The 18,713-nt window shown below is 39.1% G+C and overlaps 2 protein-coding genes across 2 annotated transcripts in view; one reads left to right on the forward strand and one right to left on the reverse strand.

The window, feature by feature from the left end:
• Window positions 1-7,067, reverse strand: part of LOC117402626 (NF-kappa-B inhibitor epsilon-like) — a 31,659-nt gene extending 24,592 nt beyond the window's left edge. The window contains exon 1 of the mRNA XM_034003962.3: window positions 6,646-7,067. Coding sequence (XP_033859853.2) covers window positions 6,646-7,013 — 368 coding nt within the window. The 5' untranslated portion in view covers window positions 7,014-7,067. The remainder of the gene's footprint in view (window positions 1-6,645) is intronic.
• Window positions 7,068-11,076: 4,009 nt separating this feature from the next.
• Window positions 11,077-18,713, forward strand: part of LOC117403436 (transmembrane protein 151B-like) — a 30,323-nt gene continuing 22,686 nt past the window's right edge. Inside the window, exon 1 of the mRNA XM_034005595.3 lies at window positions 11,077-11,794. Within this exon, the coding sequence (XP_033861486.1) occupies window positions 11,702-11,794 (93 nt within the window). The 5' untranslated portion in view covers window positions 11,077-11,701. The remainder of the gene's footprint in view (window positions 11,795-18,713) is intronic.

Raw genomic sequence — 18,713 nt, forward strand, 5'->3', positions numbered from 1 at the left:
CAGGTTTGAAACTGGCGTAGATGAGACCTCTTAAGAAACAAGATCTCTCTCCTGAGGTGTTAAGAAACTAACGTCCTACTTTCAGCATACCATTTTTAGCCAAAGTAATTGAAAAAGTTGTTGCTGACCATCTTTACGACCATCTCAGCAGTAATGATTTGCTGGAGAAATTGAAATCTGGTTTTCTTTCCATTCATAGTATTGAGACTGCTTTGACAGTTTGCAATGATCTTCATATGGCTACAGACTTCAGTACACTTTCAATTCTTGTTTTGTTGGATACTGTTGATCATGAGATTTTGTTAAATCATCTGCAGTCTCATGTTAGTCTTTCTGGGAAAGTTCTAGATTGGTTTGTTTCCTATCTATCTCACTGTCACCAATTTGTCTCTCTGGGCAACTGTACCTTTGAAATGTACAGTTTGGCGTTCCTAAGGGCTCTGTTTTGGGCCCTTTGTTGTTCAGTGTATACATGTTACCTCTTGGTGACATTCTTAGGAAATTCAATCTTGTCTTTCATTTTTATGCTGATGATACACAAACCTATGCATCATTTCCAGCACAGGCAGGTATGGCAATAGATACTCTTACAAAGTGTCTAACTAACATCTGATCATAGATGGCTACAAACTGGTTGAAAATAAACCCAGATAAAACTGAGGTTTATTAATTGGATCTAGCGAAATGTAATACAATCAATATTATTTTTGATGGCAATTCCATTTTACTTTCCACTAGAGTGAATAACCTGGGGCCGGTTTTTCAAAACTTGTACTCTGACCTATTTTGTTTTGTTTTTAAACTTTGTACAGCTCTCTGATATGCTATATAAAAAAACAAAAAACATTTGTATTGTTTCACCGTTGCAGATGTGCTTTGTGAATGTGGCCCTTTATCACCTTGTGAATCAAATATTCTATTACTTTCAGCAGTCACAGGTTATTAACAAGCTCCATTACAGCTCAATTGCCAAAACGAATTCAGAAAGCATGGGAATGTAAGTATTTAGATTACAAAATAGAGTTTTATAGACTCCAAGGTGGCGTGATACTTCCTGTGTTACAGGTAATAAAATCCCACCTGATCTCACATAGTTTAATATGTGCATTATAGAGCATGTGTACAACTCAAGTTGTATTACTGTACCTGTAACACAGGAAGCAACGTGGTAGGAAAACAATGCTCCAAAAGTTTCATAGTGAAATAATTTAAACAAAAAAAAAAAAAAAGCAGCAGCAAAACAACAATAGGCCTATTAATATCACTGATTATAACATATAACAACTTACTAAACCAATATTCTGCAGTATTACAAAAACCAGCATGAAGAAAATGATTTCAAACTGCTACAATATTGGTCCAGGACATCTTGAATCAGCACAGCCACTGTTAGTCAATGTATCCCTTCTATGCCATAATATACGTGTGCCCTGGACCCCCTCCCTACTCACCTCTTTCAAGCTGCTGCTCCTGCTCTACTTCCCACCATCTCCTCCCTTCTCAACACCTCTCTCCTTTCTGGTCTCTTTCCCTCTGCCTTCAAAAAAGCCTCTATCACTCCCCTCCTCAAAAAACCTACCCTCGACCCCACCTCCCTCCAGAGCTACCGTCCTGTCTCCCTCCTACACTTCCTCTCCAAAACCCTAGAGCGGACTGTACACCGCCAGCTCTCTGCTTTCCTGTCCAACCACTCTCTGCTTTCCTGTCCAACCACTCTCTGCTCGACCCTCTCCAATCTGGCTTCCGCGCTGCTCACTCCACTGAAACCGCCCTCCTGTCTGTCACCAACTCACTAAACTCTGCCTGAGCTGCCTCTCTCTCCTCTGTCCTAATTCTCCTCGACCTCTCTGCTGCCTTTGACACTGTCGATCACTCTATTCTACTATCCTCTCTCGCTGACCTGGGAATCTCTGGCACTGCTCTGGCCTGGTTCTCCTCCTTCCTCTCCAACCGCACATCCAGGTGACCTGGCGTGGAGCAACCTCCACACCTCGCCCTCTCTCAACAGGAGTCCCCCAAGGGTCAGTCTTGGGTCCTCTCCTGTTCTCTCTCTACACCCGCTCCCTGGGCCCCCTCATCGCATCCTATGGTTTCTCATACCATTTCTATGCTGATGATGCTCAGATTTTCCTCTCCTTCTCCACCTCTGACTCCACCATCCCCTCCTGTATCTCTACCTGTCTGTCTGCTATTTCCTCCTGGATGCACTCGTATCACCTCAAACTCAACTTCTCTAAATCTGACCTCTCCCTCCTCCTCCTCCCCCTCCTCTGATCTCTCTATCTCTGTTCCTCTAGAATCTACCACACTCTCTCCCTCTTCCTCCGCCAAGAACCTCGGAGTCACCCTGGACCCCTGCCTCTCTTATTCCCAGCACATCTCCACTCTGGCACGCACTTGCCGATTCTTCCTGAGCAACATCCGAAGAATCCGACCCTTCCTCACCAACTACGCCACCCAGCTCCTGGTCCAGGCCTTGGTACTCTCCTGTCTAGACTACTGCAGCTCCCTCCTGACTGTCCTCCCTGCGTCCGTCACCCGTCCGCTCCAGCTCATCCAGAACTCCGCTGCCCGCCTGGTGTTCTCTCTGGCTCGCTTCTCCCATGCAACTCCACTACTCTGCTCACTCCACTGGCTCCCGATCACCGCTCGCATCCAGTTCAAGACTCTTGTACTAGCCTACAGATGCCTTGACCAGACTGCACCCAGTTACCTCCAGACCCTCATCTCTCCCTACACCCCCACTCGATCTTTCCGCTCCGCCTGCACTAGAAGACTGGCTGTACCTCCTCTACACTCCCCTGCCTCCAGAGCCCGCTCCTTCTCATATCCTCGCCCTGCAGTGGTGGAATGACCTTCCCACAGATGCCAGGACTGCCCAGTCCCTGACCACATTCCGGCACCTCCTCAAGACTCACCTCTTCAGAAAGCACCTGTAGAACTCCTCTGTTTTTCCCCAGGGACACATATCAAACTTCCTTAAATGCGCTTTACTTGCTCTTATCTGCCCCCTATTTTACTGCATTTAATCCTGTACTTCAGAGTACTATAATCTGCCAAGTGTTTAATCTGTAGTATTTTGTATTTAATGATATCCTGATGTAACTATCACTGACACTTATCTGCTGTATTACTGAATTGTATTTTGTTACACTTGTACTTGCTTGAACCAAAGTCAGTGTATTCATCACTGTATTTATCTTGCTCTTAATTGTATTATTACTTGCACTGTGATTCTTGAAATGTATTTGTTTACGACTGTAAGTCGGCCTGGATAAGAGCGTCTGCTAATAAATAAATAATAATAATAATAATGGTAACAGCAGACAATAAAACCCAACCGAATCAAGGCCACAAAGGAAACCACATTGTTTCTGTGAACTAAAGCGTATGTTCCTGTTACTATCTGTAGCTGGAGGGGAGTTCTGTCATTTCCAAACACTACTGAAGCAAAAGGAAAAAAAATGGATCCCCTCTTTGTATTTTTGTCACACTAATAACTATTTATCACCAATGAATAAAGCTGATATGCTCAATATGGTTTTTAAGTTGCAATATATACAGTGCCTATAAAAAGTATACACTCCCTTTCAAAATGTTCACCTTTTGTTGCCTTATAGCCTGGAATTAAATGCATTAAAAGTTTTTTTTTTTTTTTCATTTATCTACACATCCTACCCCACAACTTCCAAGTGAAAAATATATTCTAGAAATGTGTAGAAAATTAATTAAAAATAAAAACTGAAATAGCTTGGTTGGATAAGTGTCCACCCCCCTTGTAAAGCAATCCTAAATTAGCTCAGGTGTATCCCGTTGCCTTCAAAATCACACACCAAGTTAAGTGGCCTCCATCTGTGTTAAATTGTAGCGATTCACATGATTTCAGGATAGATTCAGCAGTTCCTGTAGGTTCCCTCTGCTGGGTAGTGCATTTCAAAGCAAAGACTCAACCATGAGCACCGAGGCGCTTTCAAAAGAACTCCAGGACAAAATTGCTGAAAGGCACAGATCAGGGGATGGGTATAAAAAATATCAAAGGCCTTGAATATCCCTTGGAGCATGGTCAAGATGATTATTAAGAAGTGGAAGGTGTATGGCACCACCAAGACCCTCCAAACTGGAGGACCGTGCAAGAAGGAGACTGATCAGAGGCTACCAAGAGGCCAATGGCAACTTTGCAAGAGCTACAGGCTTTTATGGCCAAGACTGGTCAAAGTGTGCATGTGACAACAATATCCCAAGCATTCCACAAATCTGGCTTGTATGGTAGGGTGGCAAGATGGAAGCCATTACTCAAGAAAGCCCACCTTGAATCCTGTTTGAAGTATGCAAAAAAACACTCAGGAGATTCTGTAGCCATGTGGCAAAAGGTTTTGTGGTCTGACGAAACTAAAATGGAACTTTTTGGCCTAAATGCAAAGCATTATGTTTGGCGCAAACCCAAGACAGCGCATCACCCAAAGAACACCATCCCTACTGTGAAGCATGGTGGTGGCAGCATCATGTTATGGGGATGTTTCTCATCGACAGGGACTGGGGCACTTGTCAGGATAGAAGGGAAAATGAATGGACCAAAGTACAGAGAAGTCCTGGAGGAAAACCTGCTGCCATCTGCAAGAAAGCTGAAACTGGGATGGAAGTTCACCTTTCAGCATGACAACGACCCAAAGCACACAGCCAAAGCTACACTGGAGTGGCTAAATAACAAAAAGGTAAATGTCCTTGAGTGGCCCAGTCAGAGCCCCAACCTAAATCCAATCGAAAATTTGTGACATGACTTGAAGATTGCTGTCCATCAATACTCCCCATGGAACTTGACAGAGCTTGAACAGTTTTGTAAAGAAGAATGGTCAAATATTGCCAAACCTAGGTGTGCAAAGTTGGTAGAGACCTATCCCAACAGACTCACAGCTGTAATTGCTGCCAAATGTGCTTCCACCAAATATTAACTCAGGGGGGTGGAGACTTATCCAATTATGATCTTTCAGTTTTGTGTTTTTATTATATAATTTTTTTCTCAATAAAAACTTTTTTCCCCTTAACAGTGTGGAGTATGGTGTGTAGATAAGTGGAAAAAAATCATCATTTAAATGCATGAAACTCTGAGGCACTGACACAACAAAATGTGAAAAAAGTTCAAGGGGGTGTAGACTTTCTATAGGCACTGTGTGTGTGTGTGTATATATATATATATATATATATATATATATATATATATATATATATATATATATATATATATATATATTAATGGTGTATGTTTTATATCATACTGAGTAGGATGGTGGGGCTCCCCCCTGGCTTTTCCAGTAAGGTTCTCACTTGGGAAGTGAAGATCCAGAGTACAATTAATCTTTAATAGCTCCTCCCTTAATGTATTGGTTTGAGGAAGCTGCATCTGGCAAGGGACTTTCCTCACAATACTCCACCTTCTGTTTTCCTTTTCTTCCACTTCTGCATTTTTTTAAAAGAGTCCCCTGGTATGGCAATGTGCATGCAAAGACTGGTGTACTAGTGTAAAGTCAGAAAGTGGTATGCTTTCCGATTTTAGTACAGGTGCAGTTAATTGTGATCTGATGGGTGTTCTGCTATTGTCAAAAAGTGGTACAATTTACTGTTAATTATACTGTTTTGCAAAATTAAACTGGAAACAGAAAACCACTTCTCTTAAAAGAAAAAAAAAATTCACGACGAACAAGACAAAATGAGAAGTCACTAAATTTGCACAAATAAAGAATTTTACAAGACCAATATATTGCATATGTTAAATATTTGTATACTATTTTCTTAATGGTGGATAAATATGATAAATTACATTAAAATGTGTAAAAGACTGTAAAATATGATACATTCAATATTAAAAGATGTGATAGAATGAAAACAGCATAATGTGCCAGATTTCAATGGGCGTTCCCCTGCTTTCTTAGCGGAAGTTGTTTGGGCATGCCTGAGCAAGGACAGTGCTCTGCTTACCACTTTTTAACGCATTACACTTCACCTGTTCATTTTTATTTATTTATGTTTTACTTTTAAAAACTTTATAAATCAATTAAATATACTTAAAAAAATTATGCACTTTGTACCTAAAAAGCTGTAATTATTCTGCTCTTGTGATCATTCTTTTCTAAACTACACTTGCTATTTTCTTAGAGAACAAGAAGCACGTTTTACCTGAATGTGTGCCGTTTCTGTTACCTTTTACAGAAACGTCAACGAGCTTTGCATTTCCGTAACTTGTCACTTCCTTTTTCTGTTTTATTATTAATGTCCAGCGGACAACCAGGTAGACGATACATTTCACACTGTAATTATTAACCAGGAAATAGCAAATGACCAGGTTTTCATCACACACACAAACTAAAAAATCAAATTAAATAAAGATTTCCCTGGAAACAAATTAGAATTGTGTACAATCTTAGAATTGGTTGGTTAAATCTAAACCATCGTTACATGGGCTGAATGTGTACATAATAATAATAATAATAATAATAATAATAATAATAATAATAATAATAATAATAATAATAATAATGTTCCCTTGTAAAAAATAAAAATAAAGCCGGGTCTATGAGGCAGAATATTACATAGGAAATCGACTTGTGGTGCAGAAGAATGCTTTTAATAAACTATTCAAAAATAACCTACGTGTCTCCATCATCGCTGATTGAAGTTAAGACCTCTATTTCTTGTTGGCTAAGTCCTTCAGGTTCTGGCTTTTTTGGGTGTTTTTCCTCTGTAATTTTACAAATTTGTAAAATTTCCGACAGGTTTTCTGATGTGATGGATGATGACCCATAGGAAGAATCAAGTCTGTCCTCTGTAACACTGTCAACTTTATTGTCGTTATCTTTTTTATCGCCATCATCTGCCTCCTTTGGTGATTCTTTCTTAATATTGCGATTATCTTCTTGATTTATCGATCTGAGGGAATCTGAAACTGAATCAAATCCTGAATCGCAGATATCTTCAGGATGATCATCCGCCTCCTTTTTTCTGTCTTCTCTAATATCCATGGTCGTGTAATTTAAGTTGTATAAATTCAACGTTATTTTCTCCACAGGGCTTGTGGTTCACTCAGTCGAGACAGAGCCTTGTGTAAATTGAGCACAACACAAGGCCGTTCGTTTCAGTAGCACAACGAACGAAGTGTGTAGTTTCATGCCACCAAAGACTTATCTGTTTTGAATTCTTTACAAAATAAAAAAAAGAGCAACATTAAAATAAAATAAAAACGTTTAAAGTTAATATTTAGCTTTTACATTCGGAAGGAAAAAAACCGTAAGTTACTACAATACGTTTGTGGAACATTTTTGAGACTCTAAAGCCGTACTTGCGCTGAAGTTCGAGCCGAGCCGAGCCGAGCCACATACACGCCAGAACCCAAGTGTACTCTGTCCAAATACCCTGTATTAAAATAACATACGCCTGTTAATGATTACGTCTTTGGTTAGGGGTGGGTGTGACCTTGTCACAAGCTGTTTCACTCGGGGAATCCCCAAAGGGAGTGGCTTAGGGATTTTTTTTTCTTTCTTTCTTTCAAAAACCGGTAGTGAAAGGTAACTTTTTGCTTGGAGTCTCCGTGGTTTAGCCGGTTTATTGAGTTACCCTTGCTCAGGCATAAACGTGTTGTTTGTGGAGCAGGTGAATGTCTGAATACAAAACACACGATCAACAAACTTGCTGAGACACCGTCACCTGACAAATGTATTTAAAAATAAATGTAATTGATGTGACTGCTAAATGACTCCGTTGTTTAGCTTTCAGATAACTGTGTTTGCATTATAACTAAAATAAAGAATACCTTTCAATTACCGGTTGCATGTTTCCCTGAGCAAATGTGTAAATACAATAGCAATGGAATGATGGTTGTGTGGTAAACATTAGCAGAATGACAGCTCCAATGCCAGACTGTGGAACCACACAATTCATAGAACACAGGACCACAATGTTGTTTACAAATCCACAGTGTTTCTATTTCTGGTAATGCTGCAAATGATTCTGGTCAGGATTTTTTTTTATAAACCCACACAGTTGTTATAATCCCAATAATACTTGTCTGTCACCTTAATTAAATCACCCAACACCCTATAAAATATACATTATAGAAACGCACCCCAAGATAACACCTATAAAAATACTATAATATACCACCTATACTTAGTACATTTTTCTAGCAAACCAAGGCTACGTGCATACATTCACACTAGGTCAATTTAAATTGAACTTCTAATCGTGGCCTGTTGCAGGAAAAAGCTCAAATGAAGTAATTGGATTTTAACTTAGTTCATGGTGCCACCCGGTGGTCAAATGTTGCATTTTTTTCAGGCTGCTGAGTGGTACAGCAGGTTAGTTTTTCTAGATCAGGTCTTTCAACGGTGGTGAAATGAGTGTGGGTGGTCTCAGTTAGCCCCTAGTGGTCGTTAGTTTACATCACAAAACCAGCACAATGATCTGCTTGAGAGACTGGTGATATTTTAAGTGTAATCATGAAGCATTATCTTTTAAGAAGTCATAAAAAGTTGCAAATTAAAATTCATGTGGAAAAACTAGTCATGTTTCACCACTAAAATAGATACAAAGAGAGATCACAACCATCGAGTTAAATAGAGGATGCTGGTGCATTTGCACTTGCTGTACCAGGACCACATGTTTTTAACTTGTTAGTTACCAGACATCATTAAAGCTCATACATAAAATAAAACATTGGCATTGCTAGTATTTATTAGCAGTTTATTGTTGCTTAATAGATTATGTAAAAGGTGTTTATAGTAATTACAGAGCAAGTTAAAAACCTAAAAGAAAGGAGTCAATTTTTACAATACAAACTCTAAAAGGTCATTTCTTTTGGTGAGGTCACAGTTGACTGTGGGTTACAAATCTGTTTAGTTTTGTGGACCTCACAACCACACAATAAAAAACAAAAAATCTAGTCAAGATTTTCTATTTTTATTTTTTGAACAGCAGGCACATCACTAAAAGAATATGAAATGAGCAATGGTGAACTATACTCGTGTGAACCATGAATTGTTAAAGAAAAAATACTGAACACAAGAGGGCAGAACACAATACGTGGAATATATTTATTGAAACTCTCACTAGATTATAGTATATTAATGCAACATGTATATACTGGGAATACTGAGCTGTCGCTATGGAAACAGAAACACCAGTTCGACATGTAGGTAAAATAAAATAAACAGGCTCATCAACTGTCAGTCTGATTGACTAATGACACACATGTGTCACCAAACAGCTATAAGAAAGACAGCATAAATATGCCTGTATTTAGAGATGGCATTTAGAGTGCCATGGAATCAAGTGCGATAGGTGCAACAGTACATTTGCTAACCTAAAACCTCATTAGTCCTGGATTCAAATGCACCTTAGCTTTCAACTTAAATTAGTTTGGTGGTCTCAAGTAAGCCAGTGGTCATTAGTCCACATCCCAAAAGCACCACACAATTCAACACAATACAGACCTAGAAGGCTTCAGGTCAGGACTGAGATGTGCAGCCAGTTGCCCCTTGCCTTCCATGAGCATTAAACCACATCAATATAATTTTTAAAAAGGGAGGCAATTAATACTTCTTTCTCTGTGTAAATATATAATAATGAAGTATCCACTTATATTTAAACACAGACAATTCTGGAGAATTCAGAATGCATTTGCTACGTAAACGTATAGTAATCTTTGTTTTGTTTTTTGACAAAGACAAATGCAAATTATTACAGTTTCAGTGATACTTACTGTATCATAGGATATATCACTCTGTTGGTAGTTTTCAAATTTCAGGTGGCTTTTCTAGGAAGGAGTTTATCTCAGGATAACTTTTCCTTTGGGGAGAAACCACCAATCCAGTTAAACACAAAAAGAGAAATCAAATCTTGTTAGTACTGTATCCTTGATTCCAGCTGGTAAATTAATGTTTTGATTCATTCATTTAATTTAGAAGAGTTGACTGGGAGTCATTCAAATTGGAAGCAGTGGATATATTACATGCATACAGCAGCCATGACAATAAATTACACTTTGTTGTATTCATTATCAGAAGCAAAACTGAAACATTTTATTTTAGAATAAAATCCTAAAATGTCATAAATTCACAGAACACCTTCTTGTAAGCAATGCAGGACTAGTTCTAGGAGCATTTTTATTATGCACAACATCAAAAATTACTATAATATGACAGCCTGTAGAACAGAACTTTGAACCCATGTCATGGTACTAAAAAGGAGGATCAATTGTAGTTGCGATTAAAGTTGGACTGCCCCATTGTGTTCGACCTACATATATAGAGAGAGACAGTAGGTTGGGCTAGCAGTGTTGAAAGTTTGTATTGTCATGTAATTTAAATGGAATGTGTAAGTCTTTTAACAAAGTATTAACACATACAATTAGCTGAACATGTACAATGGGGCTAATATTGTATTGGTATATAGAGGTCGTTTTCATGGAAACTGCACATGAACAAGGTGCCTAGTGCTTTCACATGGCTATAAAGTCTTCTGGAAAACTGTATTTACCATTACACTTTATACATATTTTATTTACACTCCTGTAAAACCACTTTTTAATTGTAAATAAAGCTAATTATTTGAATGTTAATATAAAGACAAATAAATCATTCCTGGGAGTAAATACCAGCAGATTTATGGGTGGTGGTGTATTATCATCATCACTATCTTTCAGATAGATCCCGCTTTGTCCAAAGTACTACTATACAACAGTTTATTCAAGTAAATATGCCATGAACCCAAACACTTTTTTTTCTGTGGTTTCATTAGCGGTAATATATTCGGTGTAAAAAATAATAAAACATAGCCTTTGATATTACTTAACAGAAAGTACTGCAACGCTTACGCATAGTAGTGTATTCTTAATCTGAACCAGACTACGTGTTACCCATATTAATATTACTTTTTCAAATTGTCAACAAACGATGGTATATTTTCTGTTATACGTCTATGAAGCTGTGCTGAAATAATATCTACAAAAAGATTCTTTTTTTTGGTGGTAGTTTGCTCTAAGAGCCGAGGCAATTATATAAATGATCATTGCAGTTGCAGACAGCAAAGGAGAAAATCACAGCAAGACAAGGTCACGTTTCTCCCCCAGCAGAGGGAGAGAAGGGAAGATTTTTTTTTGTATGCAGCCAGACTCTTTCCCTTCAAAGTACCTGGATTGCATTCCCAAGGACTGTCAACGCGGCTCGGTTTACCTCTATACACCACTGGATTTCAACTGGTAGGGCTCACGAATGCCTGGATTTTTTTTTTTTTGACATGACATGGATGAGGGAATGTGTTTTTTTCTAACAGACCAAATAGCCGCATTTTAACGACGCTGCAAGTGATGTCTTTTTCCTTATTCTCTGAAACGAACGAACTAGCTGGAGCTTTCATTAGATGCCAAACGTCAGTATGCTGTAGAAAAAAGGGTTATTATTTAAAAACAACTGCATTTGCTTCCCACAAAAGTTGATGACTATAACAAAAATACCAATTTTGCAACAGGGGTAGAATAAAAAGGATTCCACAAACTGTGGTGGAGGCGTGGATGTTTTGATCCTAAATTTATTTTGTCACAGGGTATCCTGGATGATGTATATTGTGCTTGCGGGCAGTTTTTTCGGAATGCTCTGACTTTGGACTTTGTTAAAAAGGTGATCCATGCCCTATCATCATTACTATCATAATCACCATGTCCCCACCAGCCTCTGCTGCGGCGATGGCCAGTGAAAGCAGCACCACCAACATACCCGATGAAGAGGAGGCTGAGAATGGCAGGGAAGAGGTGAGGGGAATATTTAACTACACTACTTGCTTATGCTAATTTACACCTTTTCTTTTTTTCCCCTTTTCCATGCCCTATATATATATATATATATATATATATATATATATATATATATATATATATACACATACAATCTATTTACACATCGATGTGTAGCACGATCGTGTTTCTGTTTTTCGAATCACAAACCAATATTTATTTGTATTGGCTAACTAGTTGGTTGTTACCTGTAATTCGGTGTTTTCGAAAAACAAACAAAAAAACAAGAACTCTTATTTATTTGCTCAACATTTTAGAATATAGATTACATAACGTATTTCTAAACGACCTGTTTTCATAATTTTGTAAAGAACAACCTGTGAAATATCGGCGGTTCACATGGTCTTCGTATGTTTTTTTATGTCTATGTGTGTGATTTTGTGTGTGTGCAGAGGGCTGCATCACATATAAATGAAGCGTATTGTTGGTATTGAAAGAAGTAGGAAAATGTGCAGTTCGGTTCTTTTAAATGTTGCGTGCATTTTTTCATGTTTATCCACATACCAGCAGAATATATTCCCTATCTGTTTAATTAATCTGTTCATTGTTACCAACTGCATACTATCCAGATAATCCTTTATTATGTAGAATTTTCACCTAATAAAAATTAAAACACGTATTTTATGTTTTCCCCCTAATGTGGAAATGCAGCATGATTACTATTTATAAATACTACCTGTAATCAACGTCTAACTAGCAGGATATATCCCCTAGCTACTTAATGCATGCGCTTATTGCATAATATTCAAGGAGTGCATTATTGTCTAGTAAAAAATAAAACATATATGTCGTTTTTTTCTCTTATGTAAAAGTGGAAGCATGTTATTTTTATACTTTAAAAATACTGTATTTATATTATTTATACTGTTGCATACTATTTTTGGATAGTATAATTGAAGTAAATGATATATTTTAAAAGGCTTGAAACATATTTTGTGCAGATAGTTGCATTGATATTTTTAGACAGGGAGATAAAACAGAACACATAAATTCATTATAAGGCTGTCACCAGAGCCTCTCTTTGGCACAGAACAAGCACATTATGTTTGCACATGCACTGCTGCTCCTCAAGCCCCATGTGTTGTATGTCATACTTTAAAATCCTGAAAGGGTGGTAGCAAGTACAACTGAATCTGTATGTATGATTGCTGATTTGAGGTCCATTGTTCAAAAGATCCAACATTGTTAGAATCATTAAATATAGTTGCTGATACTCAACACACTAGGTCATGTGGTGTTTATGTTGATATGCAATTTGCACCACTTTTTTTATTCAGCCGTTATAAAATTAGTAAGAAGAATTTTTCAATAATATATTTTTTTCCCACCAAAAAAATGTTCAATTACACTTTGGAGTAAAAACCTTAATAAATGTGGCCCAAACATTTAAATGAACAGCCCAGATCATACAAAACTAAAAACATCACACCATTTTGATAGTATTGTCTCAAAAATGTTATTTTATTTTTGTGGGGAAAATATTTAATTTGAGTTAATATAAAGCATACGAGCAGTTTTCATTTGCTTAAAGTTGTTGGCATATGAATATATTAGACACACAATTTTTTTGCAAGAGGTGGGCTTTTCCTATTAATGCATTACTTAGTCACCTAGATACTCTTGTTGACTGCGGTATGCAATGAAAAAAAGAAGGTAATGCCGTAGTTTCAGTGGAGGATGTGTACTTCATGGTATACCTGTAGTGTATGTCATCTTTTACTTTGCTTGCCTATTGAAACAGAACCTCTGAACAGACAAGTAATCAGAAATGTTGGTGTGGTGATAGGCTGTAATTGTACTTGAACTGCCAATCTTATGGATGGTGATGCTTACAAAATGTTGTACATTTTCAAACAGTATAATATAACATTCATATTTCATATTTGCATGAGAAAAAGGTAGGGTTTAAAAAAATAAACATCAAACAATTAATAAATATATACAAAATATAACTTAGTTATTTGTTTCTAATGGTTCAATCTTGCTATAACATGTCAATAACCATGTTGTGATGCCTACAGACTTTCTGGGATATCTAAAAAATCCTGTACTGCGAAAGCATTGGACAAGACCATAGCTGTTGATTTGGTTCTGTTACATTTGGACCCCTGTAGCAGGACAATTGCCCTGCACATGTGTAAATTAGTGTTGGTATAATTTGTATGTGGAAATGGGTTTATTGTGTATCTTTTTGTAGTTGGTTTGTGTGATTACATTATTGTTTACAGACGGGCGCTTGATTGAGACTTGCTGCCTGCTAGGCTTGGTTGAGGGGAAGGGCAGCAAGTGATTGGCTGTGCTGGTTCTCAATCAGCAGGTGGGCGGGTCTCGACCGAGTGTCCGTCAGGTTAAAAGCATCCACGGGAGATGGCTCGGGGTGACTGCAACGTCATGCCAGAGGGGAGCGGCGTATACTCAGGAGGAGAGGGTCTGCTCTGCAGGAATGACAGCTACGCAACCCTGACACTGCAAGCGGTGCTTGTGAAGGCAATGCCCAGCCAAGGCCGTATGAAGCAGCAGGAGTCATCGTATGAATACCGGCTCATCAGTAGGTTAGTTTAGAGGATAGTGATCCCATGTGATGTATAGTGAGGGTTACGTAGTGTAGCCGGTTCCTGAGCGGGACGCCTCATTTTAAGGCTAGCGCTCACCCTCTGTGGCACCTTTTATTTGTAGTTTTTGTACTGTTTTTTATTTTGTATTTTTGTACAGCTTGCTGTATGTGTCCTCTGTGCGTTACCATGGCTGGTAACGTCACATGACCACCTTTATTTACTTGCTGTTTGTGAATAAATCCTGCGCGCCTGTGCCGGCATTTTCAACTCGACCTCCATTGTGTCTCTCTGTGTTGCTTAAACAGCGGCTACCCACACACATGACATGAGCACCTTGTCACAACCCCCAAAAAACATGCCTGAGGAAATGCCTCAAAAAGCCGAGAAAAGAGTAGATTTGGTACAAAAATATTTAGTGTAACAGGAAGTGTTGTGTGATGTATTGCAGTTATGGATTCTGGTGAGATGAGATGAGGTTAAATCTCTGTAACTATGAATGCAGACAAGCCTGACTCTTTTTGCATAGTGGATAAGATGCTCGCTTGCTTTGTTTCGCCCAGCTTCTGCCCTGTTACATGAGCAGCACTATAAATCATTATATACCAAGCTTAATATTGTGCCCCCCCCACATCTCTGCGAGTGCACCTCAGTCCATTTCAAACATCCCCTGGCATTCAGTCCAAGACATTGGTCCTTGTCCTCTCCACATTTGTAAGATTAATGTAATGACTCAAAATGCTGCCTACTTTGTTTGGTACTAGTTATGCAAGTCGTATTCTCTTTCACAAAAGGAATGTGTAGATATCTCTTGCAAATACCTCAATCAATCTGACCCATTATGTGGTTTTGCTGTGTCTTTGCTGTGACCCCCAAACACAGTTCAATTGTTACCAGGGACATTCAAACCCAGGCCACTAGAGGTGACGGGCAAATAGTAACCAAACTACATCACACTTTTACAAATAAATATACCACATATAACTATGTGGTAGTTTTTACTTACACTAGGGGAAGACTGTTGCTGGGGAGGCAGGTTAATGGTTACATTATGCTTGTAAAGATACCCTGAAATCTATTAATAAGTCTACATTTGTAGTTCTGGTTTTATTAAACAGGTTTTTGTTTTTCCATTTCAAAAAGTTGGTTAAAGACTGGAGTAAATGCTTGGAAAATATGCCCAAAAAGCAATACATTCAAACATCTAAATATAAAGTAGTAAAATGTAATTGCAGTGGTTAACAAAAGTCTATTTTTCAGCCACATACAGATTTCCAGTAATATATGGATGGTAATTGTGATATGGTGAAGGCTAATAGAAGGAGTGAAGGGCGGCCTCCCAGCAGACGGAGGTGCTGTTGAGGCTAACTTATTTGCCCTTATCGAGATGGAACTGACAATAGGTCTACAGTCAGGTTGTGGTGGCCATCTTGATAAGTTATTTGGGGCATAAGTTGATAAGTTGATAAGTTGGGGCAGCAGTGTGGAGTAGTGGTTAGGGCTCTGGACTCTTGACCGGAGGGTCGGGGGTTCAATCCCAGGATGGGGGACACTGCTGCTGTACCCTTGAGCAAGGTACTTTACCTAGATTGTTCCAGTAAAAACCCAACTGTTAAATGGGTAATTGTATAAAAATAAATAAATAAATAAATAATGTGATATCTGTATAATGTGAAATAATGTATAATGTGATATCTTGTAACAATTGTAAGTCGCCCTGGATAAGGGCGTCTGCTAAGAAATAAATAATAATAATAATAATAATAATAATAATAATAATAATAATAATAATGGGGTGGAGTCGGGAGCATATAATGAACCTGTGTTAGCTGAGAAAGTTAGATCCTTGTAGGGAATAGGCAGGAGAAGCAGAAAGTCCAGTTGGTGGATTTTTTGTTGCATTCAGTTACATCTTGCTGTGTTCCTGTGACCAGGACTGGTAGCTCGGGAACCCTGTAACCAGGGCTGAAAAGCCTTCGGACCAGGCCGTCTCTCTCTTGTTACAAACCCTCTCCCTGCAAATATTGTAAATATTGTAAATACAAACCTGTGTGCACTCTACTCTTGGACTTTTTATTCCTCACCACTTACTAGTACTGTTCACCCATACCGCATGCATGTGGTGTTAAGGGTGGGATGACAGCACCCCCTGGCGGTACACCACTATGAACACAGACCGGTTCTTTAAATTCTTGCAGGAGCAAGAACGACGGCGAGGTGCCCAAGAAAGTCAGCATCAGCTGCAGTGGGCCAACTTCTTTACACAGATGGAGAAGCTGACCACCCCACCCCCTCCGAGCCCGGACGCAACAGTAGTCAGGTGATTCTCAGTGCAGCCCAAGCTGACTGCGAACGATGATCCTGAGGTGCTCCTGATTACATTCGAGAGGATGGTGGAGGGAGCCCAGTGACTTAAGGACACTTGGGCGATCAAGACAGCACCTTGCCTGATGGGGGAAGCCCAGGCCGCATATCGGGCCCTAGACTGCCGTGGCACAGGATTACGAACAAGTTAAAGTGGCCATCTTACATTGCCTGGGGATTACCCCTGAAAAAATCGATTGCCAAAATGTTTCCTCTGCAGTCTGACCTGTTTTCCCCTAAAATCCGCCTTAAGAAAAGCAAGAGGGAGCAAAGGGTGGAAAAAGAGAAGGGGAGCAGACGTAGGCTGGAGGAAGGGGCTGGCGTAGCCATTCGGTTAAACAGAGTGGAAAGGGTGTGGTTATACAATGTGAGCTACAGGGTGTGACTCACAAAGCAGGAGAGACTGCTGCACTTGATATACTGACATTTTGGGACAGAGATATTGATTTGGCCCTTGAGCAAAACAACGATCCGACCTTGAAGTCCGTCAAGAATCAAATTCAGTGTATCGACGGTAAGAGGGTTATCAATTTGAGTCCTATCACTTTTCCATATTTGGCCGCAAAACCAGCTGCTGTACATTGTGTCACACATCTCAGGGACAGGACAGACTGTGTGGCAGCTGTTAGTTCTGATGTCTTTTTGAATCGAGATGCTCAGACTTGCCCATGATATCCTGTTTTCGATTCACCTCAACAGAGAAAAGACAGAGAAACGTATACATTGGTAGCCACAGTCAGCTATTTACTTGTCGTGATACTGTCACGGTGTGACAACCCAAAAATGTTGCAGCTTTGCAATCCTGTTTTTTCTGAATACATTAAATCAGCTGCACTTCATTAGTCCTGCCACCAGGTGGAAAATAGGAGCAGAAAATGCATTAAACAAACCAGCAGGAAGCTCAAGCGTTGCTAAAAGGCTCATGGTTTGGAGTTCTGCTTTTACGTCAATTGATTGTTGACGCGTGTTCAGATGGGAGGAGTTATAGTTATTGAACTAAAATCAATATACTGTAGCAGGCCTACAAGTATAAATACCCCACAAAACACTCACCCTTTTTTAAGTGTACAGGAGATGATCAGTCCAGCAGGAATCTCAAATGATCTGCAGCGTCCTTATTGTAATATTAATGTAAATATGTATATATACTACCTGTACAGTACTTCCACTATATTGGTTCAATATTCTGTACCAACGATTATGCAGTCCTGATAATTTTGTATTTGTTAATACTGTATATGCAGTCCACTGAAGTCCAACTATAATCGAAAGCACAACAGTTTATATTGTCTTAAAGAGTAAGTAGTGGGGTTCTGTGTGAGTTCAAAAGTCTAAAGTTTTCTTGTTGACATAAAATAGTGTATTGGATACATTAACCTAGATTTACGTTTTTTAATTAATGCAATTCTGTCCATCCGTTTGCCATATCTTCGTAACATTACTGTGATCTGTATACAGATTTGACAGCCGGGGTCTTTAAACTTCACGCCACGTATGTTCGCTTCTCATTGGTTAGTTTCCCAAGCTGCAGGATCGGATCAAGATTATGGATCAGTGGAGCCAGAGCCATATCCAGATCTGCTTAGTAAAACACCTTTGCACGATCTGACTCCAGTGATCTCGGTTCCGATCACGTTTTTTTTTAATCTCGTTAGTACAACCGGCCCTGTGATTAATCAGACAGCGAATGACAGTACTGTGCGTCAGTGCAACAGTGAGTCATTGCACAAGCACCTCCCCCCTTGCTCGAGGTTAGCAAACCAATGCAGGGTATATTTTATGCTATACTCTCTTCCTTTTGAATCATCGTCTGATTATTCTAATATATATTTTTTTTAAATCCGACTGGTAAAACATTTTGGCGACCCACCTGAGCATGGCTTGCGACCCACTGGTGGGTCCCAACCCACAGGTTGAAAAACCCTGATTTAGAGGACAGATCTCAAACCCGTGCACTAGAG

This window comes from Acipenser ruthenus, chromosome 5, assembly GCF_902713425.1.
Source record: "Acipenser ruthenus chromosome 5, fAciRut3.2 maternal haplotype, whole genome shotgun sequence".
Taxonomy (NCBI): Eukaryota; Metazoa; Chordata; class Actinopteri; order Acipenseriformes; family Acipenseridae; genus Acipenser; species Acipenser ruthenus.